This window comes from Haematobia irritans, chromosome 1 (assembly GCF_050003625.1).
Source record: "Haematobia irritans isolate KBUSLIRL chromosome 1, ASM5000362v1, whole genome shotgun sequence".
NCBI classification, from domain to species: Eukaryota; Metazoa; Arthropoda; class Insecta; order Diptera; family Muscidae; genus Haematobia; species Haematobia irritans.
The window spans coordinates 84,052,718-84,076,422 of record NC_134397.1 but is presented as its reverse complement, the minus strand read 5'-3'; the positions used below and the strand labels follow the sequence as shown (position 1 = coordinate 84,076,422).

At 34.3% G+C, this 23,705-nt stretch overlaps 1 protein-coding gene and 2 long non-coding RNA genes across 3 annotated transcripts in view; 1 reads left to right on the top strand and 2 right to left on the bottom strand.

Annotated features, from left to right (window-relative positions):
* The window catches only part of LOC142239652 (uncharacterized), a 33,602-nt gene that overhangs the window by 1,073 nt on the left and 8,824 nt on the right, over positions 1–23,705 (bottom strand). The window lies entirely within an intron of this gene.
* On the top strand, positions 10,936–15,593 carry Calr (calreticulin). Its single transcript, XM_075290990.1, has 4 exons — positions 10,936–11,117; positions 11,178–11,282; positions 11,352–11,824; positions 14,646–15,593. The coding sequence occupies exons 1-4, from the start codon at positions 11,027–11,029 to the stop codon at positions 15,183–15,185; spliced, it is 1,209 nt and encodes a 402-aa protein (XP_075147105.1). The 5' UTR covers positions 10,936–11,026; the 3' UTR covers positions 15,186–15,593.
* On the bottom strand, positions 18,647–19,403 carry LOC142221312 (uncharacterized). Its single transcript, XR_012717985.1, has 2 exons — positions 19,147–19,403; positions 18,647–19,093 (listed from the first exon to the last, which is right to left on the bottom strand). It is a non-coding gene; the product is annotated as an uncharacterized LOC142221312 (long non-coding RNA).

Below are 23,705 nucleotides of genomic sequence, written 5' to 3'. Positions count from 1 at the left end.
AAACTCATTTTTAAAATGTATGGGCCTTTTTGAGGAAATTGAAATAATGGAGATCTGGTAATGCTAGCATTTGACAGTAACGTAAGCCATGCGAACGAACGAAAGGAAGTTAGAGAAACCCAAATCTAGGCGAAAGTGAGTGACTGCCGCTCGTTCGCAATTGTTTTCGTTCGGATATCAGAAATAGGCTGTAAAAACAGTCATTTCTGCAATGAATTAATGATGGATCGCCAATTTTGGTTGAAAATTAAACAAATATATAAATCTAAACCAGTATTATGGCAAAAACGTGGAAAAATTCCACTTCCAATCAATGGAAAACCAGGCGACAAGTATATTGAAATTCATCAAGTAATTTGTAATATATTAAATGTGGATTACTTCGGGAATCATTGTTTTGACACATTTACCAAGATGTTTTTTTAATTTTTTCTTCCATTTTGTTCAGTAATAAATCTTCATACAACTTCATTGTTTGTTAATGCTTCTTCTTATTTTTTCATGTTGTCACCACATTTGTTCGTGCAGTGTAAGGGCAAAACTTGAACGAACACACAACAACTAGACGAACCTCTGTCGTAGTGTTTATCCGACCTGTTTATCCGTCTAAGGTCCGCTTAACAGTGTGTCGGGTACATACGAATCGTCGGCGTTGACTAATGGCGTTTTCTTTTCTTGTAAAAAATGCACACTTTTTTTGCATTTTGCCCGGAAAATGTACTCTTTAGGTTCTTTTCTAAAAAAACAGGCAAAAGTGCGAAAAGGCTTCGAATTCTGTTGTGAAAATAGCGCCACGCATAGAGGCAAATTACGGGCATTTTCAGCACTGCCAACAAACGAGAGTGCTGCGATTGCCCTGTTTCCTTCTTTGAATTCTTTTCTGCCCGCTGAAATGATAACAATTTTTAAGGTTTCTGGTAACATTTTAAAAATGCGCATTTTGTACAGACAAAATGAAGGCAAAGCACTTTTTTCAGAAAAGAAAACACCATAAATAATAGGTAAATGTGTTATCGATCCCATAAACATGCAGCAGTATCGATTATGCCTTCGGACTTAACTCATAACGTGCACAATATATGGAATATGTTCGACACGAGCACTGTCGTCCGGAATAACTTATAGTCTGTAAAGCGCATTAGAGCGAACAACAAGAACAGTTTCTGAACCGATTCTATCTTATCAATACTGAGGATCCCACACGATAGAAGCATTACAAGTAGCAAGTTACATATTGCAGCGTCTATCAGCCATTGTTTTTATTCTCGTTGGAGGCAGCGTGTCTGAAAAACTATTACTTTATTCCATTTGGAAAGTCAAACACTGTTCACCAATATACCCTGCCAGCATTTCAAAGTTCCATTTCATCCTCATCGCTACCACAGACTCGTAAGTGACACTGCAACAATCGCAAATTGTGATAGTATTTTGCCATCACTATTCGCATGAAAGTATTTTACCATCACTATTGTTACAAGAGCCATTTTATATTTTGTGAAACACCAAGCACAACTAGCTTCTTATAATTTATTTAAATAAAAACGATAATGAAGTGCTGAAAACATAGTTATTTCGCTTAAAATTGTGAAAGGCATATTGGTGAACAATTTTTGATTTTCCAAATGGAATAAAGTGATAGTTTTTCAAATATTTTTCCAGACACGCTGCCTCCATTGGGAATAAAAGCACTGGCTGATAGACGCTACAACATGTAACTTGCAACTTGTAACTCAACATCAATCTTTTATTAATGCATAAAATTATGAGAATTTATAAATGTTTAATAAAATTAATAAACATCTAATGGCCAGTTTCTCATCCTCCGATTAATTTTAACCGGTGGATAGACCTCCGGTTAGTACAATTTTTGTATGGGATCAGCTGTTTTATCGACACGATAAAAAATAACAAGACATTGAGAAACTGGCCCTAAATAATCGTGTTTTACTTGACAACAATGATTCTTTTACAACTATCTTAAAATGCACTTTGTCTGATTGTTTGAAGGGGCTCTTATTGGCGTCCTTCTAAATGCATCCAGAAGAGCACCTAATAATTGCACTCATGCGATACTTTTTTGTAGTAACTTGGCGTGGTACAACTTCTCAATAGTGACGGCGCTTTTCCGAGGAGTTTTGGATATCGTATACGACTGTTTTCGACGTAGTGGGGATTCTCAGAAGCGCCCCCAAATTCAAAAAATGTTGGCAGGGTAGCTTTCACAATTTTAAGGTGTGTATTAAGTTCGAGTTTAAGGTAAGTACTATGTTCGCTTTTCGAGTTGAAATTTTCGCGGTTACTTTAATAAAACAGTTCAATATGAAGCAGATAAATTAATTCAATAGATGCGCAGTTTCTTGTTCCCCTAGATTTCGGCAAGACTTTACAGGAATATTTTGGTTTTAATTTATAATTTTGATTATTTCAGGAAAAGTAATCGCGAAAATAAAGTGATTTTCAACTCGAAAACCGAACATAGTACCCACCTTTAGCCGCTAAAAACGTCATTTTTTCACGACTACTTTTCTTTAATAATCCATTTTAAGGAATACAAACTTTGTGAAAATTTGCTTTGGGCTTTTCCCCATCAAGTTATAATAAAATTTGCAACAAACAGTGTTGCCAATTTGGTGCTTTTAGCACCAAATCTAGTGCTTTTTGATTTCTAAAAAGCACCATATTGCCTTTTTGGTGCCTTTTCAAAAAAAGCACCAACTTGGTGCTTTCTGGCATTTTCATTTAGTGCTTTTGGTGCTTTTTTATTTTGAACAGTATTAAGTTTAATTGATACAAAAATTTTGATTAGACTTTCAAGAGCCGAAGAAACTCAAATTTATTGCGAAATATAGAATTTGATTGTTATGAAGTTGTAATTAATATTGTTATTTAGGGTATTCTGTAGGAAAGTCGAGCGATGAGTGTCGAATTTTTGAATTTGGTAAAGATGTCATTAAAAACGTTTGTATTAAATTCACAAAAGCACGCACAACTGAAATAAGCAATAGGCTCCTTCCATATATTAATATTTTGAAAGTTGAAAACATCACTGATCAAAATGAATTGGACGAAAGCATTAAAACTGATCAAAGTGTATACTTGCACTGTTAGAAAAATATGTTTTTCATATGTTCCGATATAAACAAAATGTGTTTCGGGCACAATTTTAAAACACAATATATTTAAGTGCAAACATGTAATGTTCCTAAACTAACACTAAATGTTTGGGACATCTATGTTAATATGTTAGAATATATTATGTTTGTGGCATGAATGTTTCATAAAAATCATATGTGTGAATGCAAACATATATAAATTTACAAATTTCGACTAAACATACATACACCCAGAAAAAAGTGCCTTCGAAACTAAAGGAAAAAATTTTCACCAATATGGTTTATCCATTTTATTACCATTAATGTAAATTTTTGTGAGAAATAATAAAATTTACTCGTTTCAGTAAAAAAATCCTAAACTGTAAGCAGTTAGGAATAGTGCATTAACTAGAATAAGGCATGGAATTTTACTCATACTGTTTTCTTCGCTGGGTATACGAATTTACTACTGAACAAGAAAATTTTATTCACCGATAACAAAGCATTCGTAAAAATAAACAAAATCCGAACTAAAACCAAGTTTCCTCAAAATTAGTAAAATTTCTTATAAAATGATAATTGCGACTTCCTTTATAATAGAAAGTTTTTCATACATACGAACAACACTTGGCATAGAAAAATATTTTAGTTCATTCGTACTAAGAGGTATGCAATCCTTTCAAAACTTAAGGAAACACACTTGTTAGAATATAGGAAATTTTCCTATATTTCTATTGTTACATGTAATCGATACCTGTCATCGTAATCGATGTGTTTGCGCGTGGGTGTATCGATATGTTTGCGCGTGGGTTGTTTTTTTAGTTGGAATCGCGTTGTTGTTGTATACGGAGGATTGTTAAAAAATAATATGGTAAAATAATATAATAAATAACAAATAAAATATATAAAATATTTGTTATTTTAAATTAGTGAGAAAAAATGTTCGTTTTTTGAAAATAAATCTATCAATGTTCGTCATGGTGTATAAAGAAAGAAAACACCAGCAGAATAACAACCCTTTCATTTGCCTTCATTTTGGAATCTTCAATTATCAGGTAATATTCAGTGACGCTAACCTTTTGTAACAAAAATGGTTTATGATTTTTTATATTTGTAGGTATTGAAATCGTTAGGCAGCAACTTATTAAAAGTGAAAAGTACAAGAAGAAGAATATCACATGGAAATTGGAAATAGTTGAATAATAAACTAATATTTCAAGGACAGTCGATGCTGTTGATTCTTAATAAATATATTCAATATATTAATAAAACATGTCTTTTATTGAAGATAAAATTGCTTATATAAATAAATAAAATTGTATTTAAAAACGAAGGTAAGCAGTTCTAATTATGAAGTAAAAGTTTTACCACAAATATGTAAGATTTGTCCAAATGAATGAAAAAATTTCAATAAAATCATTCCATATATGAATTCAAATCAGTTAAATTTTTTCATTCTGTAGTATTGTGGTACATAAATATAGGAAAATGTTAACTAATATACGGAATGCATTATACCAAATTTCTACGAAAATCACATCGTTCAAACAAATAAAAATGTCTTTGGCGCTATACGAAGTTCAACTTTCTTCACAATGAGTTCATTTTAACTTAAAGAAGGGGTCACTTTTTTCTGGGTGTATGTTGTGATATTTTATTCAAAGCGACAGAGAGAGTATAGAGATGGAAACCGGGAGAGTTGACGAAAGATATCAACATAACACAGCGAAAGAATCAAAAGAGAACAATTTCTGTGAAACCGCTTGTATGTTGTTTCGGAAAACTGTTTTATGATAAGGTCAAAAATTTGATATGCTTAAGTCTAAATATTATTTAATTTGAATAAAGAGAATAGACATTCGGAACCAAGAGAATAGATATTTGAAAAACAAACAGCATATGTTTTCGCCTTGAGAGCAGCATTTTATGTATGTGTGGACATGTGTTTTGTTTATCATTTTGGCATTATGGGCACAATTTTTTTTCTTGGTTCATTAAAAGAAATCAGGGGTCTTCATAAAAATAACGAAAGGGCACTATACTCTTTTTAGAGTGGGACAGTAAAATGAAATAAGGAGGAAATAGTGAAAAATTACACAGTAAAATGTATAAAAACAAAGTTTAGTTCCTCTTTATTAATAAGTAGTCCACGAGGAGTTGACGGACACCTTCAAATATAAAAGCGGGCATTAAATTCGAGTTTTGCAGCTAAAACAATTTAAAAAGTTTATTTTCTTTAAAATGAATTATTAAAGAAAAATAAAAGGCATTTTAGAGCGACGGTGTTAAATGCTAGTAAAAAACTGTTCACGCCTAACTAAATTTATGTTTATATTATAAAATTATTTATGTATGTTTATATTCGACTCCACGTTCTTCTTTTGTTAGAGTTTTTGAATTCCTTCCAAATTTTAAAGTTTTGTACCAAAAACAGTTTTTTGTTACAAAATTGTTATTTTTCCAATAAAAAATAATATTTTATCCAAAAATCAGTCAATTTCGTTTATATCAAGCACTGTTACTGACTATAAGTCTTTAATAACACACATTTCGAAGTTTCATTTAAAAAAATTTTATATAGTATAAATATAAATGTGTAAATTAAAAAACAAAAAAAAAATGTTCTGTCGGAGCAGGGATTGAACCCACGACCCTTTGTATGCAAGGCAGACATGCTAACCACTGCACCACGTGGCAAACAAATGTATGTTTCTGTTAAATAATGTTATGTTTGCATGGGCTCGTGGGCGCTGCAAACTATGCTATATAAATGTAACTTAAAACGTTAATTATCTACTGGTGACTATAACAGCGACGTAGCCCAGTGGATAGTGTGTTGGCTTACAAACTGTATGGTCCTCGGTTCGATTCTCCGTGCAGGCGAAAGGTAAAATTTAAAAAATTTATAAAAGTGAATAATTTCTTCAACATTATTTGTATTACAGAAAAAGGTGCCAATAACTAAAAAATTTCGTGGAAGTGAAAATTACGAGTATGTTAGGGAATGAGCACAATCGTGTTTGGGAAAAACTCTTCCAAGCATATAATATTTTTGGCTCAAAATGCTTCCAAACATATAATATGTTCACATAAAACAAACATATTAATGTTTCGGCAGTATGCAATAATATATGTGCTTCCTGCAAAATATGTTTGGAACATATGTTAAAGAAGCGATTTTTTTTGAGGGTGTGAATAGCGGTTCATAATGGTGAGTACTAAGTTCGAGTTTTGCCGCTAAAGGTGGGTACTATGTTCGGTGTTCGAGTTGAAAACCATTTTATTTTCGCGATTACTTTTCTTTAAATAACCAAAATTATAATTGATAACAAACTTATTCCTGTAACGTCTTGTCGAAATCTAGAGGAACAAGAAACTGCGCATCAATTGAGTCAATTTATCTGCTTTGTATTGAGCTGTTTTAATAAAGTAACCACGGAAATTTCAACGCGAAAAGCGAACATAGTACTTACCTTAAAGTGAAAACTATATCAGTAAAAAAGGCATAAAATTATGCATATTTGCTGCAAATTTTATTATAACTTGATGGGGAATAGCCAAAAGCAAATTTCCACAAAGTTTGTATTCCTTAAAATGAATTATTAAAGAAAAGTAATTGTGAAAAAATTACTATTTTAAGGCCGGTACTCTGTTCGGGTTTCGCGTTGAAACTCCATACAAAACCAAAAAATGCGAAAAATTTGCGAAATTTTTTCCATTTGTGATACTTTGTTTTTTCGTGTTGAAAAACTGACGTTTATAGCACGGCGCCATTTGCAATGTGAATTAAGGCCGGTACTATGTTCATTCTTGCGAAAAATTTTTATGGAAACTATTATTTCGCACATAGAAAGCGGCGTTTTTTTAGGTAGCTTGGAGCGCTATTTTACAGGGAGCGATATTGGATTAAGTTGGTGGTTGTTGCTTGTTTTACAAAATAACATTTTATTTTTCCTTGGGCAATTGATCTGCTATTCCTTTGATCCTTTGTATAGTTTCGGAACAAAAATATGGTCCGTGTTTGATTTATAAACCCGCACAAATAGTTTTTAATAAATAAATTATTTCTTAATTCACATTGCAAATGGCGCCGTGCTATAAACGTCAGTTTTTCAACACGAAAAAACAAAGTATCACAAATGGAAAAAATTTCGCAAATTTTTCGCATTTTTTGGTTTTGTATGGAGTTTCAACGCGAAAACCGAACAGAGTACCGGCCTTTAAGAAATAATTTATTTATTAAAAACTATTTGTGCGGGCTTATAAATCAAACACGGACCATATTTTTGTTCCGAAAGTATACAAAGGAACAAAGGAATAGCAGATCAATTGCCCAAGGAAAAATAAAATGTTATTTTGTAAAAACAAGCAACAACCACCAACTTAATCCAATATCGCTCCCTCTAAAATAGCGCTCCAAGCTACCTAAAAAAACGCCGCTTTCTATGTGCGAAATAATGGTTTCCATAAAAATTTTTCGCAAGAATGAACATAGTACCGGCCTTTAGCAGCTAAACTCGATCTTAATACCCACCATAACTTCTTAAAATTCAATTCACAAAAGTTCTATAATACATCTTCGGAAGTTTTTATACCCTCCACCATAGGATGGGGGGTAATTAACTTTGTCATTCCGTTTGTAACACATCGATATTGCTCTAAGACCCCATAAAGTGTATATATTCTGGGTCGTGGTGAAATTCTGAGTAGATCTAAGCATGTCCGTCCGTCCGTCTGTTGAAATCACGCTAACTTCCGAACGAAACAAGCTATCGACTTCAAACTTGGCACAAGTAGTTGCTATTGATGTAGGTCGGATGGTATTGCAAATGGGCCATATCGGTCCACTTTTACGTATAGCCCCCATATAAACGGACCCCCAAATTTGGCTTGCGAGGCCTCTAAGAGAAGCAAATTTCATCCGATCCGGCTGAAATTTTGTACATGGTGCAAGTATATGGTCTCTAACAACCATACAAAAATTGGTCGACATCGGTCCATAATTATATATAGCCCCCATATAAACCGATCCCCCGACTTGGCTTGCGAGGCCTCTAATAGAAGCAAATTTCATCCGATCCGGCTGAAATTTGGTACATGGTGTTCGTATATGGTCTCTAACAACCATGCAAAAATTGGTCCACATCGGTCAATAATTATATATAGCCCCCATATAAACCGATCACCAGATTTGACCTCCGGAGCCTCTTGGAAGACCAAAATTCATCGATTCAGTTTAAATTTGGTACGTGGTGACAATATACGGCCTCAAACTCCCATGCAAAAATTGGTCGAAATTGGTCCATGGACCAATTTCGACCAATTTTTGCATGGTACGTGGTGTTAATATATGGCCTCAAACTCCCATGCAAAAATTGGTCGTTATCGGTCCATAATTATATATAGCCCCCATATAAACCGATCCCCAGATTTGACCTCCAGAGCTCCTTGGAAGAGCAAAATTCTTCCCATTCGGTTGAAATTTGGTGCGTGATGTTAGTATATGGTATTCAACAACCATGCATGAATTGGTTCCTATCAGTCCATAATTATATATAGCTCCCATAAAAACCGATCCCCAGATTTGACCTCCGGTGCCTTTTGGAGAAGCAAAATTCATCCGATCTGCTTGAAATTTGGTACGTGGGGGTAGTATATGATATTTAACAACCATGCCAAAAGTGGTCCATATCAGTTCATAATCATACATAGCCCCATATAAACCGATCCCGAGATTTGGTTTTGGAACCTCTTGCAGGAGCAAATTTCATCCGAGTGAGTTGAAATTTGGTCTATAGTTATATATAGCCCTCAGATAAATCGATCCCCGATCACACAAAAATTGGTCCATATCAATTTCATAATTGTAAATAGCCCCCATATAAGCGACCCCCATATTTCAATTCTGGCTATCTACGTACCGTGCAAAAAGTCCATATCGATTCGTAATTATTTGTAGACTTAACTATACATAACTTTTTTGTCTAATAAATATATATACCACGTATGGACTAACTCACAATTTAGAAAACGATGTTAAGAAGTTTTAAGATACCACAACCCAAGTAATTCAACTGTGGATGACAGTCTTTCGTAGAAGTTTCTACGCAATCCATGGTGGAGGGTACATGAGATTCGGCCTGGCCGAACTTAAGGCCTACACACAATGAACACGCTGCTTTATTCTTCGCTTTTTTCTTTGCTTCGAAAAAAGTTGAAACGTTCATAATTATATGAGAATGCGCACAATAAATATAAGCTTTGCGCCGAAGCGTGAAAATAAGTTAAATAAATTTTAACTTTTTCGGCTTCTATTGGCTGCTTTGCTTTTGGCGTTAAAAACATTTGTTGCTTCCAGGTTTGTATATGGAAATTGAAGTTTGTTTATGTTTATGAAGAGACAAATATGATTTTCAATGTGTTTTGGAAAAAAGGAAGCCGCTTTAAAGCAAAGAAAAAAGCTAAGCATACGCCTGCTTTTTTTCATTGTGTTTCGGCCTTTACGGCCGTATATACTTGTTTTTTTTTTTTTTTTGTAGAGCATTTAATTTTAGATTTGGTGGTGGAAGGTGGTATGTGAGAATTTATATATTTTTGGTGCTTTTTGGCCTTGGGGAATTGGCAACACTGGCAACAAATATGTATTATTTCATGGATTTTTCCTACTGATTTAGTTTTCACTTTAGCGATTTTATCGGCTAAACTCGAACTTAATACTCACCTTTAAGCAAAATAACTATGTTTTCAGCTCTTCATTATCGTTTTTTTTTAATAAATTATAACAAGCTAGTTACGCTTTGTGTTTCACAAAATATAAAATGGCTCTTGTAACAATAGTGATGGCAAAATACTTTCATGTACATTTCATACTTTTTGATACGCTTCCCACATCACAGTTGGCGATTGTTGTAGTGTCACTTACGAGTCTGTGGTAGCGATGAGGATGAAATGGAACTTTAAAATGCTGGCAGGAGCTACACCCATCACAGTTGACAATTGTTGTAGTGTCACTTAAGGCCGGTATGCACCTCTAGCGAAATTTTCGGTAGCAAAAATTTATTTAAGTCTACAACAAAAAAACAGGGCTGTGTACAAGAAATTTTAAACCAGCTAATCGCTTTTAAAAATTGTTAATATATGTTCCAAATATTCCTCAACTAAATTGTTTATTATTTACAGACCTTTTAAAACTTGTACGCACACAATGATTGTAATAAATTAAATGTTTGCTGCCAAAATATGCTTTTGACAACCCTGTTATTTTCATTAGAGGTGCGTACCAGCTTACGAAATTGAACGCTACCGAAAATTTTGTTAGCATAAATAGCAATGCATTTCTTATGGGAATGAAATTTTTCGCTAGAGGTGCATACCGGCCTTTACGAGTTTGTGGTAGCGATGAGGATGAAATGGAATTTTGAAATGCTGGCAGGGGCTACACCCATCACAGTTGATAATTGTTGTAGTGTCATTTACGTGTCTGTGGTAGCGATGAGGATGAAATCGAACTTTGAAATGCTGGTAGGGTGTTTACTGTTTAATTGAATTAAAAGCTGTAATTTTTTGTCCAGTAAATTGTTACTGGGCGGCGTTCGCGTACATATCTGCTAATGTTTTTGCCATATATTTTTACTGGAAGAGTGCGCAAACACACCTATGATATTCTGCGTATGCCGGAGTTTCATATTCTAATTAAATGTTTGTACGCTCTTGATACGCATACTGTTTAGGTAGCCTTACTTTCGGAAGTGATCAGAAAATGTTGTACGCGTCCTATATCTCATTGGTTGGCTTTTCAACCAATCAGCGGCTAGCGCGTGCTATTTCATTATTTGGGGATTTGTTCATATTTTAGCTTCATTTGAGACTCCCGGTGTAACCACTTCAGATCTGATTGTGTTGTGGATAGCTTCGAAAAAGTTTGCCACTTAGAAATGGCTAAATATATATTGTTTTTCTTGAGCACTTATGCATTGCTCAGTCCTGCATTTAGTGAAACTTATTTTGAAGAAAATTTTGTTGATGGTATGTGTTTAAAAAGCCGGTTTAAAAATAAATTCACTATTGTACCATTTTATATTACAGATTCATGGAAAGATTCTTGGATCAGCAGCAAACATCCCGGTAAAGAATTCGGAAAATTTGTTCTCAGTTCTGGAAAGTTCTTTAACGACAAAGATGCCGACAAGGGTATGTGTATATTTCATGGCATAAACTACATTATTTCTATAATGTATATATATTTTTATTGTTGAATAGGTATACAGACGTCACAAGATGCTAAATTTTATGCAGCATCAAAAAAATTTGCACCATTCTCTAATGAAGGAAAGCCATTAGTAGTACAATTTTCAGTTAAGCATGAACAAAATATTGACTGTGGTGGAGGCTATGTCAAATTATTCGACTGCTCTTTGGACCAGACTGATATGCACGGTGAATCTCCCTATGAAATCATGTTCGGTCCTGATATCTGTGGACCAGGAACAAAGAAAGTACATGTTATTTTCAGTTACAAGGGCAAGAATCATTTGATTAACAAGGAAATACGGTGCAAAGACGACGTTTTTACACATTTCTACACATTGGTCGTTAAGCCCGATAATACCTACGATGTTTTAATCGATAATGAGAGCGTTCAATCTGGAAATCTTGAAGAAGACTGGGATTTCTTACCGCCAAAGAAAATTAAAGATCCAAATGCCAAGAAACCTGAGGATTGGGATGACAAGGTATGTGTCAATAAATATATTTACTTATTTTCGAACAACTATATTTAAATTGTCAGTCGGTATTTCTAATTAATTTGAATGCTTGACACCCCATTCTTGTTTGGTCCAGTGACGTATTTGTAAGGTTTGGTAGAAGAGTGGAAATTACTCAATTATTTATCGGCAAAAAGAAATTGAATGACGTGGACATTTCTATAAATAGGCGTTTTTAATTCGATATACATTTTTTTTTCATAATGTTTTTATCAAATATTTTTTATTTTATTTGAAAAGAAGGAGAAGAACAGAACAGAACGAATAATAGAAATGCATAACATTCCATACGTACATTAAGAAAGAGTTATGCTTACAATTTTCCGTTTATTGCTTAAAAGTGAACTGGTGGGAAACAACCACAGAACCACCGTAGGACTCATGTGTGTTATGTTGTCACGGTTACCACTCTTGTTTAAAAATGAAGAAAATTTTACAAAATCTACAAACATTTTTTGGAAATTGTTGTGGTTAATATGGGAAAAAAACATTTTCAAAATTATATACTATAATCTCTCCTATCAGCGACAATACTTATATCCTGCACCACACTGTGGAACAGGGTATTATAAGTTAGTGCATACGTTTGCAACACCCAGAAGGAGACGAGATAGACATATGGTGTCTTTGGCAATATTGATCAGGGCGGGCCTCTGAACATATTTTTTAATCAAAGTCTATATCACAATTTTTGTCCAATCGACTTCAAATTTTGAACAGGTATGTGTTTTTGATCAGAGTAGAAACGTATTGATTTTGGAAGAAGTCGGTTCAGTTTTAGATATAGCTCCTATATATATCATTCGCCAGATATCTAGTAATATGGCCTCAGAAGACAGAATTTCAGACTGATTTGCTTTAAATTTTGCACAAGGAGTGCAATTGATAGTGTCTTAAAGTGTACTAGTCTTGGGCAAAATCGTTCACCATAGTGATTCGGACTCGTCGTTCCTTTTGTATAAAGGAACTAGTTCCTTCAAATCGTTCCATCGTTCCTTTTCGTTCCAGCTTTTTATATTTGTCATCACTGTTATCTACTAAAGACAGAGATGACATTGTTTACTTTGTGCAACGAAGTTCGTGGTCAAATGAAAGATACAAAAAAATATTAAAAATTTAATAAAATTACTTAAAATAGTTTATAAAAATATAGGAAGAAAAAATATTGAATGGAAAATTTAAAGAAGTAACTAAACTCATTGCAAGAAATTAAGAATCATTAGTTCCTGAAATGGAACTAATGATTCTATTGAATAGCAGCATACCAATCAATGATTTAATATACATACGCGCCAAAATGAATACATTGTCATATAGCTCAAGCAAAAGTCAAAAAATCAAATTGCGATCCTCGGAACTATGGAGCGTAAGTTGAACATAAAACTAAATGACAAAAGGATCGATGAGGAACGATGAGACGAAAGAGATGGAACTAGTGACAATCATTCCTTTTAGTGAACTAGTTCGTTCCGGAACGACACAAGACTAAAGTGTACCGAATTTGGTTGAAATCTGTTCAGATTTAGATATAGCTCCCATATATATCTTTCGCCCAATATGCACTTATATGGCCCCAGAAGCCAGAGGTTCGTCTTGGTTTGTTTTAAATTTTGTACCGGGAGTAGAATTAACGTTCTGGGTATGCATGCCAATTTTTCGTTGAAATTGGTTAGGACTTATATATAGCTCCCATATACAGTGACTCACATAAGTATTCGTTTTTTTTTTGTTTTCTTGAAATCAAATGCATTTTTTTATTTGCAAAAAAAAACTACAAAAAAAAGTTCACAAAAGTATTCGTCGTATCAGTAATCACATTTTGTGAGACATTATTTTGTTTTTGAAGTAATCGTCACGATACGGGTAAATCAAAACATTTTTAGTGAAGATAGAATACTTTGCTTTAGCAACAACGAAACTTCGTATGAGACACGAAGTAACTATCACTAAAAATGTTTTGATTTACTCGTATCGTGACGATTACTTCAAAACCAAAATATTGAAAAGAGCTGTAAAACGATTTCTTTTGAATGTGATGGCTCTGCAATGCTTGACACTGTAGTCGCTTTAAAGTGGTTTTGTTTTATTCATTAATCGAAGTATTCGTGGAGTGTATTGCCTTCACTAGAACATCGATTACTTCGAATAGGCTTGTGCAGGCCTTTGATTTGAATTAATTAGAAATCGCCTAAAGCTATGGTTATAAGGCGCTACTTGGACAACTAACAATATATATTCTGTTGATCTCTTACATCGGCCATAAATCATACTAAAATACAAAATATTTTGTAATACAAAAATTGTTTACAATGGTTAAGACAGTCTCTTTGGGTATAGTTTTCGGAAGCACACTATTAGTATGGAGGGATGTTTTGGACATTAAAGAACTGTTTGGAAATGAAAGAAACTTATTTCGATTTTACCATCGTAAAACGGGGTCACTATGTGCACGTATTCGGTCAATGTTCCCAAAAGCAAAACACTCGCCTAATACCTCATTCACATTACACTTCCAAAATTCACTTTAACTAGATTTTAACTGTAATTTGCTTATAATATGGAGTACACCATCATTGAACAAATTGGTACTCTAGAATATAGTCAGATGACCTTTTATCTGAAGTCAATTTGTATGTCTTCTTTCAAACCACACATAAAATTAAAATGCCTCTAAGGCGCTGGGAACTACAAATTTTTAATATGTTCTGAAATAAAATTAAAACTTATAAAATATGTATATATATAATCGATAGTTCTCACGTGTAGTAATGTACCCATTTAATTTCAGGCAACAATTCCAGATCCAGATGACAAAAAACCTGAAGATTGGGACAAGCCCCAACATATTCCCGATCCCGATGCCACCAAGCCTGAAGATTGGGACGATGAAATGGATGGTGAATGGGAGCCTCCAATGATTGATAACCCTGAATATAAGGGAGAATGGCACCCCAAGCAGCTCGACAATCCAAATTACAAAGGACCATGGGAACATCCTGAAATTGACAACCCAGAATATACACCTGACCCAAGTCTGTATCTTCGCAAGGAGATTTGCATTTTGGGCTTCGATTTATGGCAAGTCAAATCAGGAACTATTTTTGATAACATTCTCATAACCGACGATGTTGATATGGCCTTGAAAATTGCGGCTGACGTTAAAAAAACACAAGAAGGTGAAAGAAAAATGAAGGAAGAACAAGATGAAGAACAAAGAAAGAAAGATGAGAATGAACAAAAATCTTCATTATCAGAAGATGATGATGACAATGAGGACAAGGATGAAATGGCTGAAAATGATGATCAGACAGAACACGATGAGCTCTAATTTCGATCTAGCTATAATAGTTCCTCTGTTTCAAGTGATGACAAATTCCGAACTGAATAAAGTAACAGGTTTTCATCTAACCTGTTGTTCCAGAAATTTTCTACATTAGCGGTAGTTGTCATTTCACTTAAATTATATTAAGAAATCACTAAATGGAGATACGTAATATAAATACATAATATGAGTCTCTCTCGTCATCGATGTGTAGTGGAACATAACAAAGATAAAACCTAGTGTTACAAAATATGTAACAAATTAAGAAAAACTTATTTATGTTAGGTTTATATTGTGATTATACCTTAATATTTTACTGTATATATGTATGTAGATATATATATAGTATATCAAAATGTCTTACATATTGTAAGTAATGAAGATGAGTTAATATATTTACGAATCTAACATCTAGATGTTAAACATTTCATGTACATGGGGTATTTGCTTGTTTAAGGTGGTAAAAATTTTACCGTTTATGTCGTTCAATATTCATGAGCATTTGTCTATAACGATTGATCCCTCTATGTTACAATTCTAAAAAAGACAATTCTGGTATTGAACAGAAACAAAAATCATATATATTCTTTCAGTTAAAATTTTAATTGAATTTGAATAAACAATGAACTATAAAATTGATTCAATTAATTTTCCGTGAAAATTAAAATTTTAACAGAATCAATTTTGGTGTAGGTGATTGATATGATTATTTCCGCGATTGAAGAAATGTTTGAATTTAAGTGGATCAACTTATTTTGGGTTTGGACCCAAAAATAATAAATGGACTGTGAATTTATTCCTACGTACCATAATGTGGGTGGTAATCATGTCTGTTCTGGGTCACACCGCATTGTGCACCACACTATACACTTTCTACACACCACACACAAAGTTAGTTGTTCTGAGTCACACGTGTGAACGATTTTTTCGGACTTTTAATCGAAAAATGTGACAGCTGATTTTTTCTGCAAGCCATATTATTTGCAGACAGAAATTATAAACAAAACATATTTTGCCGGTATAAACATAAAAAATTAAAAGTAAGTGCGTAACTCAAAGCCATAAAATGCCTGCCGGATTTTTGTTAGCAGTGAATAATGTAAGGACAAGAGCAATTTATCAAGAAAAAGGAGACAATTGCGTGATGCTTCAAATCTGTTTTGATTTGTTTTTTTCTATCCCTCCTCTATGTTACTCATGAACAAACGATCGCCGTGTCGTTCTCGTTTTTGTTTTTGACGGCGGAGAAGTTTTTATTTTGGTTTTGGTCAAACAGTTTTTAACATCCATACATTAAAGGAAATTTAATTATAGTGGGCATAATTAACTATTCTGTTAAGGTTTTTCTCATTTGTATTGCTTAAATATTTACAATAATGTTGCAAACAAATGCTCTATCGTGGCGGCCTCCATGTGCAGAAAGATATTGGCGGCGTTAGTTTTTTTTTAATTTGCTCAGTGAATTGTGCACCAAGAACACTTTGCAGAATTGAAGATGCCATATTTTTCATGCAATAAATTTGGTCAAATTCACTTTTCTTAGCCCATTGATTTTGTAAAAGTTATAATTTAATTACCTTATATTTTCAAAAAGACCTTTCATTTGTTTAGGAAAGCGGATAGTATTCACAAAAATCAAAGATAATTTTGCTTAAAACTTTTTTGTGTTAACTTTTAAGAATTGTGGCAACATTATACTTTCGAACACACTGAAAATCAGCTGATTAAAACAACCCCAAAATTTATACACCAATCAGACGAAATTTCGGTTCAAATTTTAGGTGGATTTTTAAAATCGTGGTTTCTGCCATATATAAGTGACTTTCCCAATAATATTTGAAAATATTTATAAAAAACATATTAAAGTTTCAGAATCTGTTATTTATTTGTTATTAAAACTTCTAACTTTGCATACGATGGCTGTACACTAAGCCTACACAAAAGAAATGTTCGTGTACATTTTTCAGGTCTATGACGGTGTATAGTGTTGGCCAGAACACCTTTTAAGTGTGACACCACACGAAAATTGTACATGTGTGTACCAGAACAGACACGAATAATTACATTTTCGTTTAAAACGAAATATGCACCCATGTTCGGATTTCCACTATTCACGTCATATCCACGAACGTGAAAATTTGGTGTTCTTAATTCCACGTTCTTTTTTGAATATTTCTGTAACCAGCTGGGTTGCACAAATCACCCAAAAATGGGTATTAAGTTCGAGTTTAGCCGCTAAATTTTTTTTTTTCATTTTTTTTCACTAAAGTGAAAACTAAATCAGTAAAAAAAGGCATACAATTATAACGGTTGGCTGATAAGTCCCCGGTCTAACAAAGAAAAACATTTTATTTTTGTCAAAATTCGTTTTTATTATTCCACATAGTTCCCTTCAAGAGCGATACAAATCACCCAAAAATGGGTATTAAGTTCGAGTTTAGCCGCTAAAATTTTTTTTAATTTTTTTTCACTAAATTGAAAACTAAATCAGTAAAAAAAAGGCATACAATTATAACGGTTGGCTGATAAGTCCCCGGTCTAACAAAGAAAAACACATTTTTTGTCAAAATTCGTTTTTATTATTCCACATAGTTCCCTTCAAGAGCGATACAACGATTATAACGACATTCCAATTTTCCAATCATTTTGGTAGTACTCGTTCGGTTTTGCCTCAAAATAGGCCTCAGTTTCGGCGATCACCTCTTCATTGCAGCCAAATTTTTTTTCCCTGCGAGCATCCTTTTGAGGTCCGAGAACAAGAAAAAGTCGCTGGGGGCCAGCTCTGGAGAATACAGTGCGTGGAGAAGCAATTCGAAGCCCAATTCATGAATTTTTGCCATCGTTCTCAATGACTTGTGGCACGGTGCGTTGTCTTGGTGGAACAACACTTTTTTTCTTTTTCAATGGGGCCGTTTTGCCGCGATTTCGACCTTCAAACGCTCCAATAACGCCATATAATAGTCACTGTTGATGGTTTTTCCCTTCTCAAGATAATCGATAAAAATTATTCCATGCGCATCCCAAAAAACAGAGGCCATTACTTTGCCAACGGACTTTTGAGTCTTTCCACGCTTCGGAGACGGTTCACCGGTCGCTGTCCACTCAGCCGACTGTCGATTGGACTCAGGAGTGTAGTGATGGAGCCATGTTTCACCCATTGTCACATATCGACGGAAAAATTCGGGGTGTATTACGAGTTAACAGCTGCAAACACCTCTCAGAATCATCAACACGTTGTTTTTGGTCAAATGTGAGCTCGCGCGACACCCATTTTGCACAGAGCTTCCGCATACCCAAATACTTTTAGTAGATTTCGGGCCTAATGTGAATGGGCTATAAAGAACAACTACTGGGGCTAATTACGGCATTCGATATCGAGAACTTTTGATCGAAATCTAAATTTTTCGGATCACGGGAGTCGAGTTTTTTGGATCGACAAAAAACTGGTAAATTGCAATCGTAAAACATTTTCACTTGTTTTTTACATTGTTTTCGCCATATATTAATAGTAAATATATTAGTTTTAGTTCGAATTGTTGCTAATTTGTAGTAAATTTACATAAAATGAACATATTTTGAATATTTAGGACTAATGCAACTCCAATAAAAGTTAATCAAAAATTGGTCATAGTCGAGTTCGGGAGCGAGCATCCTAGCTTGGCAAAGAACCATATATAAAGTGCACATGCTAGATCGATATTCAAGAGATTGTGATCAACCAAATACCGTACCATTCCGTGACAACATAACGCTTCTGAACCACCTTGTAAGAATAGTGAATTATGAAGGCTTCCACTCGCAAAAAATTGTAAGACGGCAGACAATTGTAAAGTGATAGAATTGACGTTGACATGCCACTAAAAATTATTTTCCATTTGAACGCCTCCTTCGTCAGCCGAAATCGTCCATTGAGCCTGCAAAAGGTGACTTTCTAACAGTGCACACCATTTCAAACCCATGTACTTACACCAATAACAATGTGCACTTTTATTTCTTATTTGTCACCGAATTATTCTATATTCATCTCATCCTCCAATTAGGAAGGAATTCGGAGGAATGTATGGGTCCATAAGATATAATGCAATACAATTTACTTTTTACTTTGAAACCTCCAAAAACATGTTTTTTTTACATTCTATTTTGTGACGCTAACTTAATTTTGTCATTTCATTTTGTTCTGCTTCGTTTTTTGCTGTTGGCAACGCTTAAGAAATTGCATAAAATTTCCATGGCTGAACAAGAAGGTTAAACATAGACCAAGCAGTGTTGCCAACTCCCCAAGGCCAAAAAGCACCAAAAAAATATTATAAATTGTAACATACCACCTTCCACCACAAAATCGAAAATTAAATGCTCTACTAAAAAAAAAAAAAAAAAAAAAAAAAAAACTTCCGAAGATGTATTATAGAACTTTTGTGAATTGAATTTTAAAAAGTTTAGGTGGGTATTAAGATCGAGTTTAGCTGCTAAAATAGTCATTTTTTCACAATTACTTTTCTTTACTAATTCATTTTAAGGAATACAAACTTTGTGAAAATTTGCTTTTGGTTATAATAAAATTTGCAGCAAGTTATAATAAAATTTGCAGCAAATATGCATAATTTTATGCCTTTTTTACTGATATAGTATAAATTCGGCAAAACTCGAATTTAGTACTCACCATTATGAACCGCTATTCAAGTATACACTTTGATCAGTTTTAATGCTTTCGTCCAATTCATTTTGATCAGTGATGTTTTTCAACTTTCAAAATATTAATATATGGAAGGAGTCTATTGCTTATTTTAGTTGTGCGTGCTTTTGTGAATTTAATACGAACGTTTTTAATGACATCTTTACCAAATTAAAAAATTCGACACTCATTGCTCGACTTTCCTACAGAATACCCTAATAATAATATTAATTAAAAAATAATCAATACCAACTTCATAACAATCAAATTCTATATTTGGCAATAAATTTGAGTTTCTTCGGCTCTTGAAAGTCTAATCAACATTTTTGTATCAATTAAACTTAATACTGTTCAAAATAAAAAAAAGCACTAAAAGCACTAAATGAAAATGTCAGAAAGCACCAAGTTGGTGCTTTTTTTGAAAAGGCACCAAAAAGGCAATTTGGTGCTTTTTAGAAATCAAAAAGCACTAAATTTGGTGCTAAAAGCACCAAATTGGCAACACTGAGACCAAGGAGGTCTATGAGGTTAAATCCATAGACCAATTAAAATAGAGACATACCTTGATAATTCACCATGGTGTTGTTTATTTGCAGTGCGCAGTCATTCCACTCAATTGCGCAGTCAAGTGACTCAATTTCTTTTTGGAAAACGAGAATTACCGTACAAATCAGTCAATTTGCATTACAAAAAAGATGTGGATGTATAGAATTTTACATGTTTTTCCAATATTTGGTGTTTCATCAAAAGAACAAACGAAAGAAAACAAATTAAAGCCAAATTTACAAATCACTCAATTGCAGACGAAAAAGAGCCATCTACGGTGTGCAGACAAACTACAGCTCTGTGAATTCACTTTCGTTGTCTATACCTTCCTTGGTCTATGGTTAAATCATGGGCCCATATGATTACAATTTTTTTATTTCGACAAAATTTTAAGATGTCAAAATCATATGTTTATGGTGATTGCAGCTCTCCAAATGACACTGCATAGCAAATGCATCTCAAACAAACTCGCGCATTCATAGCTGGAGAATTGTTCAAAGATGACTTGAGTATCTTGATAACATATTCCAGCCCCAAAATACCACGCACATCAGTTTTTAAACTGCATCATAAACTGTTGTTGTTAATAGATGGCGAAGATCCATTTGACTGACTTCCATTCTTAACTTTGGTGGGTATTATAGTCTTATTTGTCTCATATCGGCGTTCCGCGGATTAATTATCCACTTCACAATCACTCATGGTGACGCTATTAAATTTGAACCTTTATTTTTCTCTGGATTTTAATTATTTTTTCAGGACAATTGAAAGAATAAATAATTGCCACTTTTACCAATGCCATTCGATTCTTTTATCAGCTGATTTTGACTTCTTAAAGTTGTAAACAACATATTGAAATTTGTTGTTTTTGTTATCGTGATTCAACCTCCTTATTCAGCCATGCAAATTTCGATCGAATTCCGTGATCCACACTTTTAATCGTATCGACAATTTTTTCGATACGATTATGAATTCGATATCGAATGCCGTGACTAGCCCCCTGAATTGTAAAATATTATAAAAATCGTTCTTACATTTTTGGCCAATTATCTTTTGTTTACTATTTAAGAGTGCAGAGCCAAGCTCCAAATTTGAGGAACTACGACCGCATGCAAAAGATTTAACGTATTTAGAAAAAAAAAAATGCTGATATTCGCACAAAAATCTATTGCAAAAGTAATTTATGAATTTTCATCGTCTGAAAAATCCAAAATTGCGGATTATTTTGTGCTTCTATGAATAAATAAAATAATTTTGTGAAGCATACATATTGTTACGTTTTTATATTTAGGCGTTTTTAATTACCCGACAATTAAAACACAGTTCTTTTAAATAACGACAATCTACAATTTATTTACTATGACTTCACACTTTACAATTCGTTCACACTGAAGTTATTCGTTTGACGCTTTAATTAAGACTGACTCGTTAGCAGCATGCGAGCGCTTTTATATATGACGGTGTGGCAATACGAGAACATTCTGGTAGCACTACAATATTCTGGCAACGCCAGAACATTCTTTGACAATGCTAGAAGGATCTACGACCATTAAGTTGTTCGTCTGGTGGCTACCAAACACATACACACTCACATAGATATATGCTCGCATTACTACAACAACAATGACAATAGACAATGAGATGAAATGAGAATGCAGAATAACAAAGCAAAGGGGTTGCTATTCTATGAGAGAGTAAGAACTAACATTTCGATAAGCAAACAAAAGAACATAAAAGAAATTCAGGAAAATACTAGAAAATGAATAGATGATTCCAACAAGTGATAGCGAAATTGTATCGTTACAATTTGAAATTTTAAATTAACGGAAACTAATTTAAATAAGCATATATCTATAATTATCAAATTCGTAACACTGCCTCCCGCTTAAGCCTGTTCGTCCCGAACAGGCACAGAACCTGTTCCGTAAGGAGCCAATCGTTCCAGATGTACAACTTTCATCTTTGATCTAGGGCTGTCGTCCTTCTGAATCCGGTATACAACATCATTGATCTTCTTGATGACTTTGTATGGGCCTTCCCACTGTGTTTGCAGTTTGGGACACAGTCCTTTCTTTCGTTGCGGGTTAAATAGCAGAACCAATTCTTCTTCTTGGAAGCCCTCAGTATTTACAGCACGATCGTATCTCGCCTTCATTCTGTTGCTGACCATTTTTATTTTGTTGCGCACTGATTCGTGAACTTCTCCGAAAGTGTTTGGGATGTCGTTTCTGTTTTCTTCCATTGCGAGCTCATAAGGTTTAGCGCCGAATATCAGATCTCCAGGCAACTTTAACTCAGTTCCGAATAGAACATTGGCCGTTGTTCGAGAGGTGGAATCATGAATGGCAGATCTATAGGACAGCAAAAACTTTGGTATATGCTCGTCCAAGTCCCTCTGGCCGTTGTCCACCACTTTTCGAAGATGTTCCTCCAGGGTGCGATTAAACCTTTCTACCATGCCATCGGATTGTGGATGTAATGGCGTAGTCCTCGTTTTCTTGATACCATGGGATTCACACATCTCTTAGAATATGGCCGATTCAAAATTTCTTCCCTGGTCTGAGTGAATCTCGGACGGCACACCGTAGCGACATATCCAGTTTTTGTTGACCACATCCACAATCGTTTTTGCCTCTTGGTTTGGAATTGCATACACCTCCGGCCATTTGCTGAAGTAATCCATGACCACAAGGACATAACGGTTTCCAGAATCACTTACTGGGAAAGGGCCTGCCACGTCCATTGCTATTCTTTCAAACGGGGCTCCAGGTCTATACTCTTGCATAGGACTTCGACTTTTCCTTGTTGGACCTTTCGCCTTCATGCACTTCTCGCAATTGGCTACCCATTCAGCAATTGATTTTTGGCATCCAACCCAGTAGAATCGTTGCTTCACTTTCTCGGCGGTTTTGGTTATTCCCAGATGACCTCCACTGGGACCATTATGGAACTCCGCCAAAACGTCTCTTATTTTGGAATCCGGAACGATTATCAAATTTCGGCTGCTCTTGCCATCTTCGCTTTCCCATTTACGTTGCAGGGATCCATTGACTAGAACTAAACTATCCCATTGAGCCCAGTATGATTTCAAAAGTGGACTTTCGGCTGCGATGTCTTTCTTACTGGGCTTCTTGTTCTCTTCCTTTGCCGAAATAATTTTGTACAAAATGGGATCTTTACGCTGTTCTGTTGGCCAGTCCACTCCAGATTCGATGTGTAAAAGCCGAATATCAACAATCTCCTCCTTGTGTTCAGTTTTCGAGCAGTGCTTGCATTCTATACTGCAAGGTCGACGTGACAAGGCGTCA

Coding starts and splice junctions, on each gene's coding strand:
- Calr (XM_075290990.1), top strand. CDS start 11,027: ATGGCTAAATATATATTGTTTTTCTTGAGCACTTATGCATTGCTCAGT. Junction 11,283..11,351: donor CGACAAAGATGCCGACAAGG/GTATGTGTATAT, acceptor ATTGTTGAATAG/GTATACAGACGTCACAAGAT. Junction 11,825..14,645: donor CTGAGGATTGGGATGACAAG/GTATGTGTCAAT, acceptor ATTTAATTTCAG/GCAACAATTCCAGATCCAGA.